Source organism: Rhinolophus sinicus, linkage group LG10 (genome assembly GCF_036562045.2).
Source record: "Rhinolophus sinicus isolate RSC01 linkage group LG10, ASM3656204v1, whole genome shotgun sequence".
NCBI classification, from domain to species: domain Eukaryota; kingdom Metazoa; phylum Chordata; class Mammalia; order Chiroptera; family Rhinolophidae; genus Rhinolophus; species Rhinolophus sinicus.
The window spans coordinates 90279939-90299286 of NC_133759.1; the positions used below are offsets into that span (position 1 = coordinate 90279939).

At 46.4% G+C, this 19348-nt stretch overlaps 1 protein-coding gene across 3 annotated transcripts; it reads right to left on the reverse strand.

The window, feature by feature from the left end:
- Window positions 1–2161: 2161 nt before the first annotated feature.
- ATOX1 (antioxidant 1 copper chaperone) lies at window positions 2162–18096 on the reverse strand. Of its 3 annotated transcripts, XR_012489843.1 has the most exons (5): window positions 17938–18096; window positions 14875–14950; window positions 12341–12510; window positions 3852–4261; window positions 2162–3371 (listed from the first exon to the last, which is right to left on the reverse strand). XR_012489843.1 is itself a non-coding variant. In XM_074313812.1 (4 exons), the coding sequence occupies exons 1-3, from the start codon at window positions 18079–18081 to the stop codon at window positions 12386–12388; spliced, it is 345 nt and encodes a 114-aa protein (XP_074169913.1). In that variant the 5' UTR covers window positions 18082–18096; the 3' UTR covers window positions 2162–3371; window positions 12341–12385. The 3 variants fall into 3 exon arrangements, 2 of the variants coding, with proteins under 2 accessions (XP_074169913.1, XP_019589969.2); XM_074313812.1 differs by lacking the exon at window positions 3852–4261; XM_019734410.2 differs by lacking the exons at window positions 2162–3371; window positions 3852–4261 and adding an exon at window positions 9631–9767.
- Window positions 18097–19348: the final 1252 nt, after the last annotated feature.

Genomic DNA, 19348 nt, shown 5'->3' on the forward strand with positions numbered 1-19348 from the left:
AGATAGAAGGAGCCTTGGGTCCTTGATGACCATTGAGTTCTTACATTACTTACAGTGCCCTGGACTGCTCACCGCCACCCTTCATTTACAAGAAAGAAACATAAATTTCTATCTTATTTAAGCTACTTTTATTTTGGAGAGTCTGCCTCTTGCAACTAAACCTAATTGACACATTTGGATTCTGAGTGATTGATTTTTTTGTTTTGTCTTCTACAAGGTCTGACAATTAAGTTCACAAACTCATTGCAACGATGTTGCTAACCTTTTTTGATATCAGAGGGATTATTCATTATGAATTTGTACCAACTGGACAAAAGTTAACCACGTTTATTATTTGGAAGTGCTGAAAAGGCTGCGTGAAAAAATTAGACGACCTGAACCTTATGCCAACAATTCGTGGTTCTTGCATCATGACAATGCACCAGCTCACACGGCACTGTCTGTGAGGGAGTTTTTAGTCAGTAAAAAAATAACTGTATTGGAACACCTTCCCTACTCACCCGATCTGGCCCCCAATGACTTCTTTCTTTACCCAAAAACAAAAGAAATATTGAAAGGAAAACATTTTGATGACATTCAGGACATCAAGGGTAATATGACGACAGCTCTGATGGCTATTCCAGAAAACGAGTTCCAAAATTGCTTTGAAGGATGGACTGGGCGCTGGTGTTGGTGCATAACTTCCCAAGGGGAGTACTTTGAAGGTGAGCACAGTGATATTGAGCAATGAGGTGTGTAGCACTTTTTCGAGGATGAGTTGGCAAACTTAATTGTCCAACCTTGTATTTTTATTCTTATTAAAATTTTTTCTACTTTTCTCAGTGATTGTTTTTATAATGCATTAGTAATATAATATTTTTATAGTTTACTGAATGATTAGAAAAATACCACTTGAAACTTCCAATCAGGTCAAGAAATAGAATTTTGTAGCCACCCCAGAAGCCCTTTTTGTGCCTCGCCCCAATCACCACTACCTCCTTGCTCCTAAAAGTACCTCTATCCTGACTTTTACAGTAAACACTTCCGTGTTATAATGATGTAATATTACCTTTAAAAAAATTTGGTTAATGACCACTTTCATCTGTTTTGTGTAGGATGATGCTTAAGACTTTGTTTGGCAGAAGGCTTCCTCGGATCCAAAAGTTAAAAAATAACTGAAATAGTCTGACCACCTCATTTGACAGAGGAGAATGTGAAGCTCAGAGAGGGGAAAGGACTTCTTAATATTCATCAGCAAATTAGTGCATTTTATTTTCAAGTTCTTTCCAGGGGAAGGGACCCGAGATACAAGTTACCAGCCTTACCCAATGACTCCAGGATGGCAAAGACTTGCAAATACAGCCTGTGGTACAGGGCATTCCATCCTCATTCAACACCAAACCTGGCTTTTTCCACACAGATCTCCTTTTGGAAAATTCATGAAGTATAGTATTAATAGCATATTGAAGGTTTTCCACAATGGAGAATTTTGTTTGATTTTGAAGATCTGGCACTTTCCAAACTTTTTTGTCTTTTGGACCTTGTGTTTCACTAGGAGCATCCCACACACAATAGTCTGGCAAGTGATGCTGCAGCCCCTTTGATGGATAAAGATGCATTAATACATAAGCATCACACATAGAACCTGATAGAAAATCACCTTTCTGGTCCAGGTAGCCCATCTCTCTGGAAAAGTACTGACTTATCCCATACTCTGTAAAAAAATTATTTCTAATAACCCAAGAAACAATTTCAGAACTGACCTAAACCTGCCCAGTCTGGGGTGGGTTCCCGGGGGGAGAGCTGGCTGGGCCCCATAGCCTGGCACTGGGCTGCTTGTACCAAGAGCCTGGCCAGCCGGCAGCCACCCAGTGTGTGTCTGGGCTTGTTTTTCCTTCCTCTCCCTGCTCCTTTTAGAACACAGCTGAATGGCTCCAGTCTCTCAGCCCTGCTCCCAGCCAACACTGGACCCCTCGAAGTCTGGCCAACTCATCTCCCACCCGCCTTGATAAACACCCCCTCCATGCTGGGAACCACAGCATGGGGTTGTTTTTCTCTCTCGAGCACCCCAGGAAGCCTCCCCTTTTGCCTGGGCTTCCTTCCCAGGAGTTGCCTGCCAACCCATTTTAAACTCATCCTCCATTCGGTCAGTTACCTGAAGAAAGGGCGACTCACAGAAGGCCCAAGATGAAAGAGTCTTTAATCCTGCAGCTTTTTAAGTTTTGTTTTTAGCAGGAAAACCTTATTTTCAAAACAAATTATTATGCGCAATTTACCAGTTTATGGAATAAATAAGGACATTTATGGCAGACTTGTTTGTTCCAGCAAAACACTGGAAAGAAACTAAGTGTCCATCAGGAGGGAACGGGTTTAATAAAGTTATGGTGAAATCATACAATGGAATCCTATAAGCACAAGGCCATTTCTAACCATGATAACAAAAGTCCTAGAAAAATCCTTATTTCACATGGACGATATTTGGTTAATGGTTTTGTTCTAGGGCGAAGATGAAGATTGCTCACCACCTCCTATTCACACTTGTTAAACGTTTATACAGTATTTATATACGGTGACCAAACATCCCCGTTCACCCAGGACATGGGACTTTAAGTGATCCAAGTGATTTGTTTGTTGTACTATACTTAACAGAAATTAAGACTTTATTTTAGAAAGAATAAATTATTGATTTTAGCCCCCAGTATATTCACAAATGGAACTGAACCAGTATTTATACTATAAACGCAAGGGCAAAACTATGTGGACTGATGTGAAACATGAAACCATTCAACACATAGTGATAAGAAAAAGAAAAAGCAGGGTACAGAACAGTGTGCTAAGTGTGCTCTCATTTTGTGAGTTTTCTGTGTTTTGTCTTTCCTAAAGGTCAGAGCAGGGGAACAGTGTGGAATTTATCCATGTAACAAAGTGAAGTTTGTGACGTCTTGTCTATTTGTGTACCCCATCGTAAGATAATGGCTGGACTGATTTTTGCCAAATTTTGAGGAGATGTTTGCGATGGTCTGACTTAAAATATAAGTGGTTTGGCATATGAAAATTTCATTATGGGGACCCTGGGGAGAACACGTCAGAGAGAGAAGCGGGCATTCACCAGGGAAACTGACCCTGATTAAATAAGAGAAGCCCACATAAGTGCCGATTGGAAGAGACACACAAGATAGGTGCAGGTCCAATATCAGAGGAAACAAAGAGTGGTTTCTAATGAACGTCTGAAATACAGGATCATGATGTAGACTCTCCAAAGAAAGGCCTCAGTGTGCAGGCCTGCTGCCCAGTGGGTGAGGAGAATCGGACATCCATGGGTGTCAGGATGGTTAATGATTCTGAGTGCAGCAGCTCTGTGGGGTATTCAAGCTCGCATTTGCAGACTATTCCTGAAAGGTACATATGAAATCGGTAATAATCAGTGTTTCTGAGGAGTAGGACCACAAATAAATGGGACATTTATTTTTCATTGTATATCCTTTTGAACTATTGGCAATCTTTTCCATGTTTATATATCAAGTCTTTTTTAATTTATGAACTATTTCAAGTATACAAAGAAGGTATAGAGGATAATTAAGTTAAAATCGTTGTATCTACCTACTGGCTTTGACAAATCTTAACATTTTGCCATATACATGGTTGTGTGGGAAAGACCTCCAGTTCTCTTCTTGTGTCTTTCTCCTTTACATTCACACAGGACATTTCTAACACTTCTGGTCACCAGATGTGTGGGGATTTCTTTTTCCTGTACACCAAGCAATTTGCAACATCAACTGGTGTCCTACAATTTAACTCAATTGTGACACTGCCTGGACAGAGTGTCAGATCCCACAGGTTAAGGGCTTAGTCCCACGAGACTCCCTACTCACATGCCAATCGCGAGTAGTAGGTCCACTGCTGTCTGACTTGGCTGCAAATCAGAGGTTCCCATGATCTTCTCCCCCTTGGATTTAATTATTTGCTGGAACAGCTCTCAGAAACTCAAGAAAATACTTAATTACCGGGTGTTAAAGGAAATGATAAAGGATACACTTGAACAGCCAGATGAAGAGATTCATAGAGTGAGGTCCGGGAGAGTCACAAGTGCAGTAGTTTCTGTCCCTGTGGAGTTGGGGATACACTACCTTCCCAGTACGTGAATATGTTCCCCAACCTGGAAGCTCTCTGAACCCCGATTCTTTTGGATTTTCCATATAAACAATCATTTTATCTGCAAACAGTTTTATTTCTTCCTTCCTTTTCTTTCCTTGTTTCATGATCAAGGATTTCTGGTACGATGCTGAAAAGCAGTGGTAAGAGGGGACATCCCTGTCTTGTACTTGATCTTAGCTTCAAGTTTGTCACCATTAAGTAGGATGTTAGTGGTAGGTATTTTTGTAGATATTCTGTATCAAGTGAGGATGCTCCCTCCATCCCTAGTTTACTGAGAATTTTTATCATGAATGGGTATTGGACTTTGACAAATGTTTTTTCTGCATCTATTGATATGATCATGTGATTTTCTTTTTAGCCTAATAATGTGATGGATTACATTCATTAATTTTCAAATGTTAAACCGGCCTTGCATACCTAGAATAAATCGCACTTGGTCCTGGTATATAATTCTTTTTATACACTGTTGGATTTGATTTGTTAATATGTTGTTGAGGATTCTTGCATCTATGTTCATAAGAGATATTGGTTCACAGTTTTCTTGTACTGTCTGTCTGGTTGTGGAATAAAGGTAATGCTGGCCTCACAGTGTGAGTTAGGAAGTATTCCCTCTGCTTCTATTCTGAGAGAGATTGTAGAGAATTGGGATAATTTCTTCCTTAAGTGTTTGGCAGAACAACTGGTTCATTTTAACAAATAAGAGGGTCAATCTCGGTAGAGAAGTGCTGGAGGCCTAGAGTCCCACCATGTCCTCCTCTCTTTTCCTTGAGATCCCTGGATGGAACCTTAGGTTTCCACAGAACACGGCCTGAAATCACTGATCTGGACCATGAATTGACAAAATTCTTCCGTTAGGCTTTGTGGGCCCGCCATTGCAGTGCAGCAGCAGCCACAGGTAAATACACACAGTTGAGATGAAAATGAGGCCATGAACTATTGAGTGAAAGAGCAGGTTACAAAACATCAGTACTAATAAAATAGTTCTCGCTTCTTTCTTGAGTCTTCTACCTGCCAGCCACTGTGCCAAATGATTTATGTGGATTATCTCGTTTAATTCTCAGAACCACCCTATGATATAAATGCAATCATTTCCCATTTACTGATGGGGACACAGTGGCCTAAATGGGTTGAACTTGCCAGTAAGATATGAAGCTAGGATTTGAACCCACACAGTCTAACTCTAGAGCCTGAGTTTTGAAATGCTATGGCTTTTTATGTTTACTGAGACATATTTACATAAGGCTAAAAAGGATCTGGAAGATATACACCAAAAACCAAAAGGGTTTTCTTTGTCATGTGGAGATTGGGGGAAGCAGGGGGCTGATATATAAATAAGATTAATTTTTTGTAATTCTTCTGTATCATCATAAGTTAGACATTTCCATTAATAACATACCAGTAAATGAGGCAGTAGGACTTTTTATTTCTAGAGACGTGCCCACTTCTAACGTTCTAATATTCTTCGAGGCCTGTACCGTCTCTGGAGGTATTTGGTCTGAAGAAGAGGCAGAGGCCTGCAGTGATGGCGGGAGGGTCTGAGTCAAGGTCGCCCAGCCCTCGGTGGGACATGGGAGATCTCAAGACTCCAGGTTGCTTTTCCAGTCTTTAGCCTTTGACCTCTCCCTCTAGCTTTTCTGGCCTCTAATTACTAGGAACATGGAGGGAACCACAGCTACTGTTTAGACCAAAAAGGCAGTTAGATACCCACAAGCGGCTGTTTCCAGATTGGACCCGGGGAAGGGCAGGGAACTGAGCAGAGTAGAAGCCAGGTCTGATGGTGGGTGTGGCCTGACTGACAGTCCTTTTCCAAAGTGCTGGGATTCAGGGGCACATGATCAAAAATGTAAAACAGAATACCGGCACTGACTGAGCACCAACTATATGCTAGGAGCTTTCTGCCCATTACCTGTGAAGTGAGAGGAGACTGAGTCACCTGCCCAGCCAGGTTCCCTCTGTCAGATGACCTCGAGCTCTCTCTACTCACTCTAGCTCTTTCCATGCTGAGTAGGGAAGCTGTGGGAACTGGATCAGTGGGGGGCCAGCACTGCCTGCCCTTGGCTATGTTTTCTCAGCTCCTACTATCAAAAGATTCTCAACAAAGAGGCTGGTGAGCAGGTGGTCCAGTAACTCAGCGCTGTCCCTGAGGAGTTGGGACTATTCCCTGTGGGGTAGACCAGGGAGGGTGGTAGGGATGGGAACGGGAAAGCATGTCCCGCCTCTGAGCGCCACCGGGGGAAAGGCTCGATGGATGGCCTGTGTGTCAGGACAGTCTCACCCCAGTCATGACAAGTGCCAGGGCTCCACACCAGAACTTTCCCTCACGGAGCTGCTCTTGCTGCTCCCTCTCAGGGATGGTGTGCAGGCCAAGGCCCGGGGCCAGCCATCCGAGGCAGGGGATGTGCACACTGGGCTGGATGAACAACTAGGTCTTCTCCTTTCCTAAGATCCTGCACTGACCATGGCAGCAGCCAAGCTGAACCCTCTCCATGCGCACGCACCATCTCACCTCACTCAGAAGGTATGGTTGTTATTCCTAGTTTACAGATGAGAAAACCAAGATCCTGGACAGTTGAGCAACTTGCCCAAGCTCATGCAGCTGATAAACAGCCAGGCTGGGACTGAGGCCATCTGTCTGCAGAGCCTGCATTCTTATCCAAGATGCAGCCTGCTCCGAGCTGCCCAGGGATCTACATAGAGTTCTAAAGGGTTAGGATGCTAGGAATCCGTGATAAGGAGACCAGTGGGCGATAGCATCCCTATTTGCAGCGGCTTTGATGTTTTATTTCAAGGCTCCAGGCGGCAGACCTTCCCCCTCTTAGGGAGCCGCTTAGGAAACTTGTCCACTTAAACTATGTGGCCACAGTCCCTAAAGACATGGAATCTAAAAGCAGCTCTGACGGACACGCCCCAGAAATGACAGACTTGGGTTTTTTAAGAGACTGGCACTAATTAAAGGAGAACGGCCGTGGAGAGGGCTGCGTCCTCAACAACAGCTCACCTCCCACACAACGCAGTGCTTGAGGTTCCACTTTTACTTTTCATCGTCTGCCAGGGTTGAAAGAATCTAGACCTGAATTTTTCAAATCTCAGTGTTCAAATTGCAAATTGTATAATCATGAAACTTTTTGTTCAAACTAAAAGCTATTTTGTGGAATGCCATCATCAAGCATTAGGCACGTGCCGCTTCTTCCCTAAGTCCCAATAGTGACGTGGGATAGGTACTATTCTGATCCCCATTTTACGGATGAGGAAACTGAGTTGCACAGAAGAATCAGTAACGTTCCCAAGGCTGTGTAGTTATGAAGTGGTGGAAGCAGAATTGGAATCCAGATCTGCTGACGTCCAGGGCGTGGCTTAATACCGCTGGGCTGGTCCACTGCCTCATGGGAACCAGATAGGACGGAATGAGATTAATGTAAGGGCATGACCGACAAATGCCCCCCAAACAGCGGCTGTTACACATCCATCAAATAGTCCCTCAGAGCCTGTTCTGTGCACAGAAGGCCTGATCCTTGAGGACAGGACACGTGGACAAAAAGCTTTACCACAAGACTGAAGCGGGTGGGATAAATGCTGTGAGGGCCAAGAGGAGAAATAAATTACTTCCAGTTGTGGAGAGGTTTCATGAAGGCTGTGGTATGTAAGGGAGGGAAAGGAATCTACATGGAGACAAGGCCGAGGTAGGGAGGCAGGCGGAGAGGATCATTCCATAGACCTGGGGGTGGGGGTGGGGGCAGCATGAACAAAAGCAAGACATCTGGGAGACACAGGAGCCGGGGCTGGGAAAGGCTGGAAAGGAGGGCTGGGTCAGGGGCTAGGGAAGCATAAGCCAGCACTCTGCTGTGATCTCATTTCCTCCATGGACAGCCAGCTGGGCTGCTGGCAGGCGTGGGAGTTCCCCAGCTCCTCTGGGGCCTTGAACAGAACCAAGGGCTTCAGCTGGAAACTTGGATTCCAGCGGGGGAGGATGGGGCAGAGAAGAGCCGAAGGACAGGAACTCCTCCCAGGGGCCTTCGCCCTGAGAGGCGCAGGGTCTCAACCCTCGGGCCAGCCAGCCTGCACCGGGTCTCCTGAGGAAGCAGTGAAAATGGAGAAACTCCTCAAGTGTGTACTCCCAGAAATGGACTTCTCTGCGGATGGTCAAACCCCAAGGACAGTGCCATCTTGTGGCCAAGAAACCCAGATACCAAGAAAGTTGGGGAAAAAAAAAAATCCCTGTGCCCTCAAGGGATCAACCAAGACAGAAATGGCTAAGACTTGTTTAATAATTTCATAATGGACCCAAAATTATGCTAGCATGCAGTTTAGAGTAGAAACAAAGTTTTATTTCTGGCTACCAAGTTCCCTGAGGTGGAGGTATTACGTGTGGATAAGGAAATGGCCTGACTGGTTTAAGGTCACAGCGGGCCAAGTGCTGAGCCAGGTCTTATCCCAGGGTCCGCAGACACTGCCCTGTAAGTGGTTAAAGCAGTGGTTCTCAATGTGTGGTCCTCAAGACCTTTCAAAGGGACATGAGGTAAAAACTATTGCCGTAAGATGCCTTTTCCTCTCTTACAATGGCACAATGAAGTTTCCAGAATCTAAACGCTATGCACTGACCTCATCTAGTCTTGAAGGCTCATGAGGTGCATGTGTGTGTATTATCGTGTTTCAAAAATTCCTTTTAATTTCTAGTATTGCATGACCCACATACCCAAAAGCTCTTGTTGAGATACTCAGTGATTTTTGAGGGTATGAATGCATCCTAAGATAGAAAAAGTTTGAGAGCTGCTGGTTTAAAGAAATACTCTAAAAAAATAAAGCTGCAAAAACTAAAACATTCCCTTTGTTTCGATATAGTTGAATCAACTCTGTGCTGTGAGGGACTCATTTTTAGGTTGATTAGAATTCTAATTTTTAGGCTGACAGAAATTCTAATCTCCGCTTCTACAGCTTTGATTAATGAAACACAAAACACAAATATGCAAACAGACAATGTTTTTCTGAGTGATTTATACCTGGCAAGCACTACTCTGAGTAATTTACATGTGTCCCTTCACTTACTCCACACAACCAACATTTGCAGTAGATGCTATTAATACCACGTTTTAGGCCTGTGGACATCAAGAGGTTATTTGAGCTTGGACTCTATCCTAGGCAGTCTGTCTTCCCACTCTTCTAACTGCCTTAAAATCTGACATCCTTTACATGCAAGTCACTTGATAGACAAAAGTTTTTCAAAACATGGAGTCTAAAAAAAGTAGTGAAAAAAAAATCGCCAATCTGACCTAACAGCTTCACTTTATAGATGAGGAAAAGGAAGGTCCAGAGAGGGGAAGTGACTTGCAAAAGACCACACAGCAAAGAATCAGAATCCACTGGGCCTCCTACTCCCGGCTGGGAGCTCTCAGAACTCCAACCCAAGTAAACATGCAGTTATCTCCTTCACAGCAGTGCGTGAGCATCACAACATAGCGGGTAAGCAAGTGACATGGAGACCACAGAAGAGACAGCATCTCCAACAAAAGCAGCTCAACTTTATTGCAGGGAAGCTAGGGAGCAGCAGGGCAAGTGAGGGTCTCCGCAGAACTCCCATTGTTGAGCAGGATTGCCAGGTTCCAGGTCTGTCTGGAAGGCAGGGAAGGATGGGGGTCCTGGAAGAGATGAGAAGTTAGGTGGAACAAAGGTGCCATCTGCAGTGCACATGGAAGCATTGCAGGAGCAGTCAGGGTTCTCCAAGAGGCAGCTGTGGCGGACAGGTGAGAAGCCCAGGAGCTGGAGCAGGACCGGAAGGCCAGTGGCCAGCCCTGCACATTGCTCCTGCAAGTCTGTTATACTCAGCTTGACTGGAACCCATTAACCCTGCTAAGCAGATCACTGCCAACGCCCTCTTTGGGGACTCCGAAGGCTGCTGGGATAGCACTCCTTGTTTGAACTTACACTGGGAAAACAATGAACAAAATCACGAGCAAACGCATCTGTAAAGAGCCTGATGATCAAGGTGACTTCATAACCAATAAATATTCTATCTCTGGTTCCCAAACCTGGATTCAAATCAGTCATTGGGGGTGGAGCTCGTAATATAGACTGTGGGGTAAAGCTCACTTGATGGGTGATTTTCACCCAGTGCCGTGCAGCTGAATCTCAGGGAGCCTTCCCATACTACACCTGGGTACTGACCATGTACAGAGAAAATTACATGCTGTCTATAATGTTCTTTGGAACAATATGGGAGTGGGCCATGGATGAAACAATGATGGCAGTGATTGGATTATTGTTGGATCTGGGTGATGGGGTACACAGGGATTCATTTTTACTACTCTACTTATAGATGCGGCACTTCCTATATGGAAAAACTAAAACAAACAAATAAATAAATACAACTTCTAGGAGACTTATCAGGCCATAGAAAGGAATGAAGTACTGATCCATGCTACCGCTTAGATGACTCTTGAAAATATGATACTAAGTGAAAGAAGCCGGACACAAAGGTCACATAGCCTATGACTCCTTTTCTATGAAATGCCCAGAATATGTAAATCCAGAGCAGCAGAGAGCAGATTACTGGTTGCAAGGGGAAGGAGAGAAGGGGCAGTGGGGAGAGATTGCTTAATGCGTACAAGGAGTTTTTTTGGGGTGATGAAAGTTTTGAAACTAGAAAGAGGTGGTGATTGTATAACACTGTGAATACACTAAGTGCCAATGAATGGTACACTTGAAAATGGTTAATTGCATGTTATGTGAATTTCACTTCAATTTAAAAAAAAAACCACTATGAGAAAATCATTATGCTACACGTGGTTTTACAAATGACAGGTATTACGTTTTTAGTGGAACAATATTCACATGCCTAGGCCAGGAGATTCTAATTCAAAGTGTCTGCACTGGGGCTCTCCCATGTGTATAGCCAGCTTAGGAAGGTTTTTCTCTTCCCTCCCTCCATCCGTCCCTTTTTTTTTTAAAATTAGTTTCAGGTATACAAAACAATGTAATTTGTCAGAACACTTTCATCAAACACAATCTTACATTGAGGCCCAATATGAAACCGGGCTACGTGGGAATCAATGGAGGGGCCCAGAACCCCCCTTCCTCCACTCAGCCTCCCCACAAAACCCTAGGAATGTAGGAATGATGATGAACACTGATCTTCAGCATGATGGAACCATATTCAGAGGCATTTCACAGTAATCCCCATCAGGCAAGAAAGCAGGGAAGAGGCTGTAGCCCTATTTTACAGATGGGAAGACAGTCTCAGGCATGTGAACAGAAGTGTCTAAAGTCACAGTGTGAAATGAGGGCAGGGATGGAATCAGAATCCTGGAATTCTAATTATCCATCCTGTGCTCCTTCCTGAACATGGGTTGTATCCATGGACGGAAAGAGGACGAGGAAAACAGATGCATCTGACATCTCATGGTTTGCATGTGAGCTCACTATATACACAGGACTCGCCCCAGCTCAGATTCCAATGGACAGCTTTAGGAAGGAGGCTAAACTCTCAGGGGACTGACAGGGCCCACCAGTCATTAGAACTGGTCTCTGCCTGGGGGAAGCTTTCTGTGGGTCGATTCAGAGGACAATGTCACCAGCCATTAGAGAACTCTGATTCCAGATGCCCAACTCTCGTCCTGCCTCTGCCACTCACCTGTGTGCGGCTTCAGCCACACCATTTACCCTCGCTAGGGCTCAGTTTCCTCAATTATAGTGAGAGCACTGAACCACACCAGGGATGTGGCAGGCATTGCAACTCACGCATCAAATGCACTAGGTGGGTAGTGACGGCTAGGAGGGCGATGCTGTGAAGGATTCTGAGAGTGCTGCACACAGAAGGAAGGAACGTTGGATGGATGAGTAAGGTCTGCCCCAGTTCCATAGTGAAGCGTGCCGGCACACGTAAAATAAAGGGAATATCCAGCTGAGACATGCAATCATTTTTGCACCATTCTGAATTCACTGACCTCTTCAGTGCACAGGAGCATGACGCCCAGGACAAGGTTATCTCTTATGGGACAGTCTACTTATCACAGCAAAAGACACACGGCTCAGGATCGTATGCTTGAAACTTAAACCTGGCTGACCATGAAATGCACCCCCCACGTCATAAAGGGGACCCTGGAAGACATTACACAGGGCAACCTCCACTCCCAGGGGGCTGTACGGATTTCCTGGCTGTGTGATTGGCATTAGGTAATGAACTATTGTGTTGAAGTGCTGGGGCCTCACCCACCTGCCCACTTTGGTCCATCCTGCAGGCTGGGGGCCCAGGCCCTCACTAGCTGGGGCCGAGATGGGTAACAGTCTTCCCTGTTTTCCTCAGGGTCTCCAGCAGAGTATCCACGCTGTGCTCAGATTCGATGGAAACCTTCTTGCTGGGCAGGTCGATCTCAAACTGAACTCCTGCAGGAAGAAGAAGTGGGGTGTGTGTGTGTGTTGGGGGGGTGAAAGCAGAGACTCTCACAGTCAGCAGGAGAAAGAGTTCAGGCTTTCAATTTCTTTTTCGCAGCCGCTCTTCTGCTTTCCTCTGGACCAGGGATCAGGAAACATTCTTTTGTTTCCTTTTTAAGTAATACAAACATGTCGTTTTTTTTTTTTTAAAGGCAAACATTTCTGAATCAAATTTGCAAGTGTAAGGCCCCTACTGTCTCCAACCTCTAGAAATCACTGTGAACAGTATGGCATCTGTCCAGTCTCTCTCCGGTAGACAAATGAAAAGTAATTCCCCCCAGTGGCATTGTACCATATAAACAGGTCTCGCTATATTTCACTTCCAATGCCAAGATAGCTTGCCATCGTAGTTAGCACATACAGCCTTACGTCATTCGTTCTTTTCCCATAGCTCCACTGTATTCCATAGTGTGGATGCACCTTACATATACTCAATCCCCTGCTGAAGGACATGGAGGTTGCTTCTAATTTCTCACTATTATCACAGCAATGCTCTAGGAAACATACTTGAACATATCTTATAAAACCTGTGAAAATATTTCCATACCATGAATTCATAGAATGGACACTGTTGGCACATTTTCAATGTTAACAGATATTGCAAAATTGCCCTCCTAAAGGGCTGTGCCAACTTAAGACCCCCAAGCGGCACATGCAGAGTGGGTCTTGTTGAGACAACAGGATGCAGAGGGAAGGCCCTTGATAGGTTCTGGGTGTGGCTTCACCACTGACCTGCTGGGTCCTGCCCTCTAAAGGCCTGATTCCACATCTGTACAGGAAGGATTGGGGTTGGCCAGCCCCTATGGTCTTTCCAGGTCAAGTATGCCATTAGTCTGTGATTTCTCAGGCCCAGCACTGCTCATCTAGGGCCCCAATCAATTCAAAAACCCTTCTGACCCATCTCAGGAGGCCACCAATGGGGAGAAACCTGCCCAAGTTCAAAGGCCGATCACCAAACATCAGTCAAGGGGCCTTAAAAAAAGAAAATCACATGGCATAGTTTAGTTATAACATCTGAATTTGTACCTAATGGATACCCAGGGTGTGGGGAGGGGTTGCAATGTGCCTTGCTGCACTCTGAGTTCTTATCTTTTGGCTCAGAAGTGTTTGCCTCCTCTTTGGGATATTTTGGTGGCACCATAGAGCTGGAAGAAGCTCTGGGACCATCTAACATAGTGGATTTCAAACTGTGATTCTTGCAGCCCAGGTTCCTGGGCAAGTGTCCTTGGGCTGTTAAGAGTGAAAGCAGGCCCCCCTCACTTCACCCAGACATTGCTGCTCTGTATGTGAGGAGCTTCCAAGCAGAAGTTCAAAGCATCCACAGCAAAAGCTGATACAGATGGCCATTCCCATACGACAGCTGCGGAAACTCAGGCCCCAGAGAGGGGCCACAGTCACATGGCAAGTCGGCAGCCAGATTCTTTCCACTGTTTCAGATCCTTTCAAATTAAGATCCTAGTTAACAGCACTAGACACCAGGCACTGACTCACTGTGGGACTTTGGGCAAGTTTCCTCCCTCCAGGGCCTTGGTGTCAACATCCCCATTCCACAGATGGAAAGTACAGCTCAGAGGACAGCTCTAAGTGCTAATGAGATCAGATCTACGTGGAAGCCCTTTGAACACAGGCTGTTATTATCTAGGGTTTTAAAACTGAAAATCTTAGAAGACCGACTGCCCCCAGCACTACCGGAACTCTGATCACAGCTCAGTCGTTATCTCATGGAGCCTCAGGGCCAGACCCCAGCCCTCTCTGGGCCTCCGTTTCCTTCGCTGAGAGTTGAGGGGGCTGGATGAGAATAATGGTTTTCTAAATATGTCCGAAAGAGGCACTTTAGGAGTTCTGCACATGACTGATTCAAAGTTCATTTTTAAAGTTATAATTTGTTAAATCTTAGTAGAAAATGACACTCAAATGTGCCATATAACAAAAGTTATCCCACTGGAGATCACCAATGTACTAACTAGTACTGCCAGGGCTCTGGAGCTAGACTGCATGGCCAAATCCCAGCACTGCCACTTACTGGCTGTGTGATTCCAGTCAAGTTCCTTAACCTCTCTGAACTTCAGTTCCCTCCTGCTTATAATGGAGATAGTCAAAGAAGCTACCTAAATGGTTATGAGGATTAAATGACTTGATCCATAGAAGCCACTAAGCAGAGTACTTCGCACATGCTAAGTACTAAATACATCTTAGGTTTACTGTTATTACCAGTATAAACTGAAGCTTTTCCTGCTCCATGTCTGCATGCATTTGAACATGATATAAGTTATGGGTTTCCCCCACTCTATCCCCAGCCAAGGGCCACTTACTCACCTCCCAGCTTGTTGAGGACCCGAGTGACCGCACTAGAGCAGCCTTCACAGGTCATGTCTACGGTGAACTCGTGCTTCTGAAACAAACAAAGGGGACCATGAGCCAAATACTACAGAGAGACCCACACACCCCACCAATATGCAGTCCCACTCAAGGGCCAAGACAGAGGGCAGAAGCACAAGGCAAGAGCTGGCTGTCCTCAGACTCACCGGTAGCCTCTTTCTGAGCCCCACACTCTTCAACCGTGAAGTAGAGTAACTAAGGGTTTCTATCTCTCTCAGGCTGTCGTGGTCTTATGAATGCATCTTCTGGTCTAATCAGAAGAGCACCCTCTGCATTAGAATCACTTGCAAAAACGACAGGCTCCAATGAGCAAGTCTGGGCCGGGGTGTCGCCTCTGGCTAGAAAGCTTCCCTGGTGGTTCTGATGTACGGAGACTACTGTTCTCATCCAAATGCCTCGTTCTCAGAGGCAGCTCCTAAATTCTGAGAAGGGAGAGGCTTCGCCTGGGCTCCCAGTGAGGTAGAGGGCAGGCCAGTAAGGGAACCCAGGCTCCTTGACTCTTCACGTGGTCTTGACATCCTGTAATCTTCAGGTCATCTAACAAACCAAGCTCCCAGAAGACAGAGGCTTTGTTCAGTCCACTGCGGCATGTCAATACAGGCATAGCTCGGAGATATGCCAGGTTCAATTCCAGACCACCGCAATAGAGCGAGTATAGCGATAAAGCAAGTTCTGTTGCCCAAGGACTGAAAGTCAACAGATACCTGAAGCTTTCTGGGGGTGACTACACAGAGCAGGTCTCCTTTCATCCTCCATAGTACAGAGGTCAGAAGCCCGGAGGTGGCTTCTGGGTGGCAAACATTCCAATTCCGTGCTCTCCTCCTCCACCCATGAGTTGCAAAAAAATTGGGGGTGGTATCTAATGGACAGAGTAATCCATTGTTCACAGAGAATCCCAACACTGGCCACCAGTGGACACTTGACTGTGTGCAGTTCCAGCCCCTCAGAGCCTTTGCTCTGTCACCTATAAAATGGGTCCTTTAAAGTAGATGAAAAAGTCCGGTAAGTTGCGCAATTCTTTAAGAGAATCTCAGAACTGGAAGGCCGGGAATGGAGTGGGGTCACATTGTCCAGTCCATCCCAGAGAAGAAATTCTTTCTCAACTATCCAGAATATTCAGTTTTTGAACACCTTGATGACTGGGAGTTTACTACCGTGTTTCCCTGAAAATAAGATCTAGCCGGACCATCAGCTCTAATGCATCTTTTGGAGCAAAAATTAACAGAGCTAGTGAGTAGCAGGGCCTAGACCGGACATAGTCTCCAAAGCCTAAACCCTTGACCACTGTGGTCCTTGTAAAAATGGGTTTTGAATTCTGCCTGCCTATAGTTCTACCCTACTTGTCCTAGGTCTACAAAAGAGCCACCATTTCTTGGGGACTAGTTATGTCAGTGGCTGTGCTGAATATGTTACGGGCGTTCTCCCAGTTAATACTAACAATGGTTCTGTGAAGTCACAGTGTTTACCCTCGTTTTACAGATGAGATCAAGGTAAAGAGAAAACAGCATAACCGAGGTCACCCAGTTGGTAAGCAGCACAGATTTTTCAAAAAGGTTTCTGAGATGCTATGTGTTAAAGAAACTTATCAGGTGACACACTCTTCCCTCTCCAATTTTGATGGCAGACCCTTGACTAACACCCTCCCTCCTTCAGCTGTTCCTCTTGTGACATGGTGCCTTCATTCTGACCATCCCCTCTGGAGGGTCTTTTGTTTGTCTGAATCCCTGGGAGTAAAACACAGAGTAGTGATCCTCAAGCTGGCCTTCCCTTCACTGTCACCTCCCCCAAAAACCTGGTGGCCTCCTCTATGTCAGTCTCAGGGTGATTAATGCTGTTCTCTAACACTGCCATAGGCAGATCTGCTCAACTGGGAGGGCCAACGCTGCCAGGTTCTTTGTCTGTACTTTGTGTTGTCTGGGGATTTGTCTCAAGGCACCTGGCAAGACCCAAGGGAAATGAAACCTGAGATGTTTGTGGTTCAGCCCAGGGGGCCTCTGGCTCCCTTGTCAGCTGCCCAAAGCTAGGCTAAGACACCAGGCATCTGTGAGGCACCTCTCTGGGAGCAGAGCTGTGCACTAGGCACCCTGAGGGCAAGTGCCACACACAGGACCCAACCAGGATCTCTAGGATGCAGCTGGGACCAAAGCCTCCTCCCAAGCCAGTGTGACTACTTTTGTCCACACTTCCGGTGTAGTCAGGCCAGGAGAGACTGGGAGTCTGAAGCTAAGGGGATTTATCCTGGCTGCACCCAACTTCCATCAGGACCTTGACTAAGTTATGAGGTTTTTAATTTTTTACCTGCAAAAGGCCCTAATTTCTTTTCTACAAGGCTGAGTAAGCCGGAGTGAATTGCAAAGACAGGCAAAGTCCTATTCATTCCTCCCAAACTCTGCCACGGAGCAACTGGCGACTTTGGGCAGGTCCCTGAACCTCTCTGGGGCTCCTGGGTTCAGGTTCAGAAAGTGACCGGTAGGGCAGGTTACAAGCACTGTCTCCATTCAGTGTCGCCTGACCTGAAAGTCGGCCAGAATGGGCCGGGGAAGGGGAGGAAAATACAGACCTCTGAAAACCTTCATGTCTGTGAAGGCCACCCCACCCCCTTTCAGGCCAGTTCCGCAGACAGCGGCATCCAGGTGGACCGCGCAGGGACCAGGCGTTCCAGTTTCGGCTCGCCACCACTCCGTGTGTGATCTCGGGCCACTCTCTGCTCTCCTCTGGGTTTCAGTTTCCCCATCCAGGCAGGGAAGGACTGCGTTTGTAATCGCTGGAGGGCTCGCAGGTCCGATATTCGGAAGCCTGACTCCTACATATAACCCTTTCGGATCGGATTTTCTGGAGCGTCGCGGAAGCTAGGGGCTGGGTGGGGAGAGCAGAGAAGAGGGGCAACAGCTCCCGCTGCGGTCTGAGCCCTAGAAAAACATCTGGTCAACCAGCTGCGCAGTCCAGGCGCAAGCCCGGGGCCGCGGGTCTGCGCGGGGCGAGGGCAGGACGGCCACTTACCGGCATGACTGAGGAGGTGACGGTGGGTGGTGGCGGTGGCGGCGACGGCGACGCTTCTCCCGGTTGTGAGCGTTGGCGAGGCTGTGCTTCCGGGTGCGTGCGGGGAGGAGCAGCCCCGGAAGCATGCCCCGCCCACTTCTGCATTGTCGGAAGTTAGGCCCCGCCCCCCGGGCCGGAGGGCCAGTCCTGCCGGACCTGTGTTAGCCACTCAGCTTCCTTCTGGCGGACGGGGCCCCTGGACACCCGCCACTTCTGAGCGAGGCGGTTAAATCTAGGCTGGGCTGGTCTCTACCGCCTGTTGTCCATTTTTAGAACGCCTGTGCCTGTCAGGTTCGTATTAGGGGCTGGTGACACGAGGGCCTCGCAGTGAACTCTGTGGACCCTGTCCCTCCCTAAAGGGACACTCCTGTATTCACTCAATGTTTATTGAGTCTCCACCATGAGCCTGCCCTGTGCTAGGCCTCCAAGGTGCAGTAGTGGAAAAGGCAATAGCTCGGTAGGGAGCCAAGGGAGCAGGCAGATGATCTTGCAGTGTTAACGGAGGTATGTGATGGGGCAGAGAAAGGATCTCCAGCTCAGACGGCAGTGTGTGGGGGGACGATTCCTGAAGAGAGGAGACATCCTAAGGAGGTAATGTCTGAGTTAAGGGGGGAGAGTACAGGTTCATCTGATTGTGGGGGAGGAAGAAACTTTCCTCTGCCTTTCCTGGTTCTTTCTCCTGGTCTAATAATTAAATCATGAGACAGAGTAAGGAGAGAAAATGACCCAATTTAACTACACACCTATGTATGGGAAACCCACATACCTGGGAGAGTCAGAGACAGAAACGGAAAATGAGGAATATATGACATTCTTAGCTAAGGATGAGGGGAGGAAGGTCATTTTCAGGATAAGAACAGTTCAGTAATTAGAACTTTGCCCTGCCTTGTCTGTGTAGGTCATAGAAAGTTACTTCTAGTGATAAATCTTATGGGTAGGCCCCTAATTTAAATTCTTCTAGATAGTTGGGAGGGGGTGCAGAAGTTTCTCTTGAGCTCCATGGGGCTCAGTTGCATTTAGTTAAAAATAATCCACATATCACAGAGGCTCCTCTGAACCCATACGTGATGAAGGAAGATGAGCAATTGGGGAAGGAAGGAGGCAGAGAGAATAGCAAGTATAAAAGTTGGAAGACAAGGGAGGGCACGGCTTGACAGGCAGAGATATTCGGACTGAGAGGCAGACACAGAAATGGAGAAGTGAAGCAACAAAGACATGAGCCCCCAGCCATGGGTGAAGACAGATGGAGGCAGAGATGATCTAGGACATGTACAGAGAAACAGAAATGCCAAGATGTGGAACTTCAGACAGACAGACAGACACACACACACACACACACACACACACACCTCTACACACATACACAGCACCT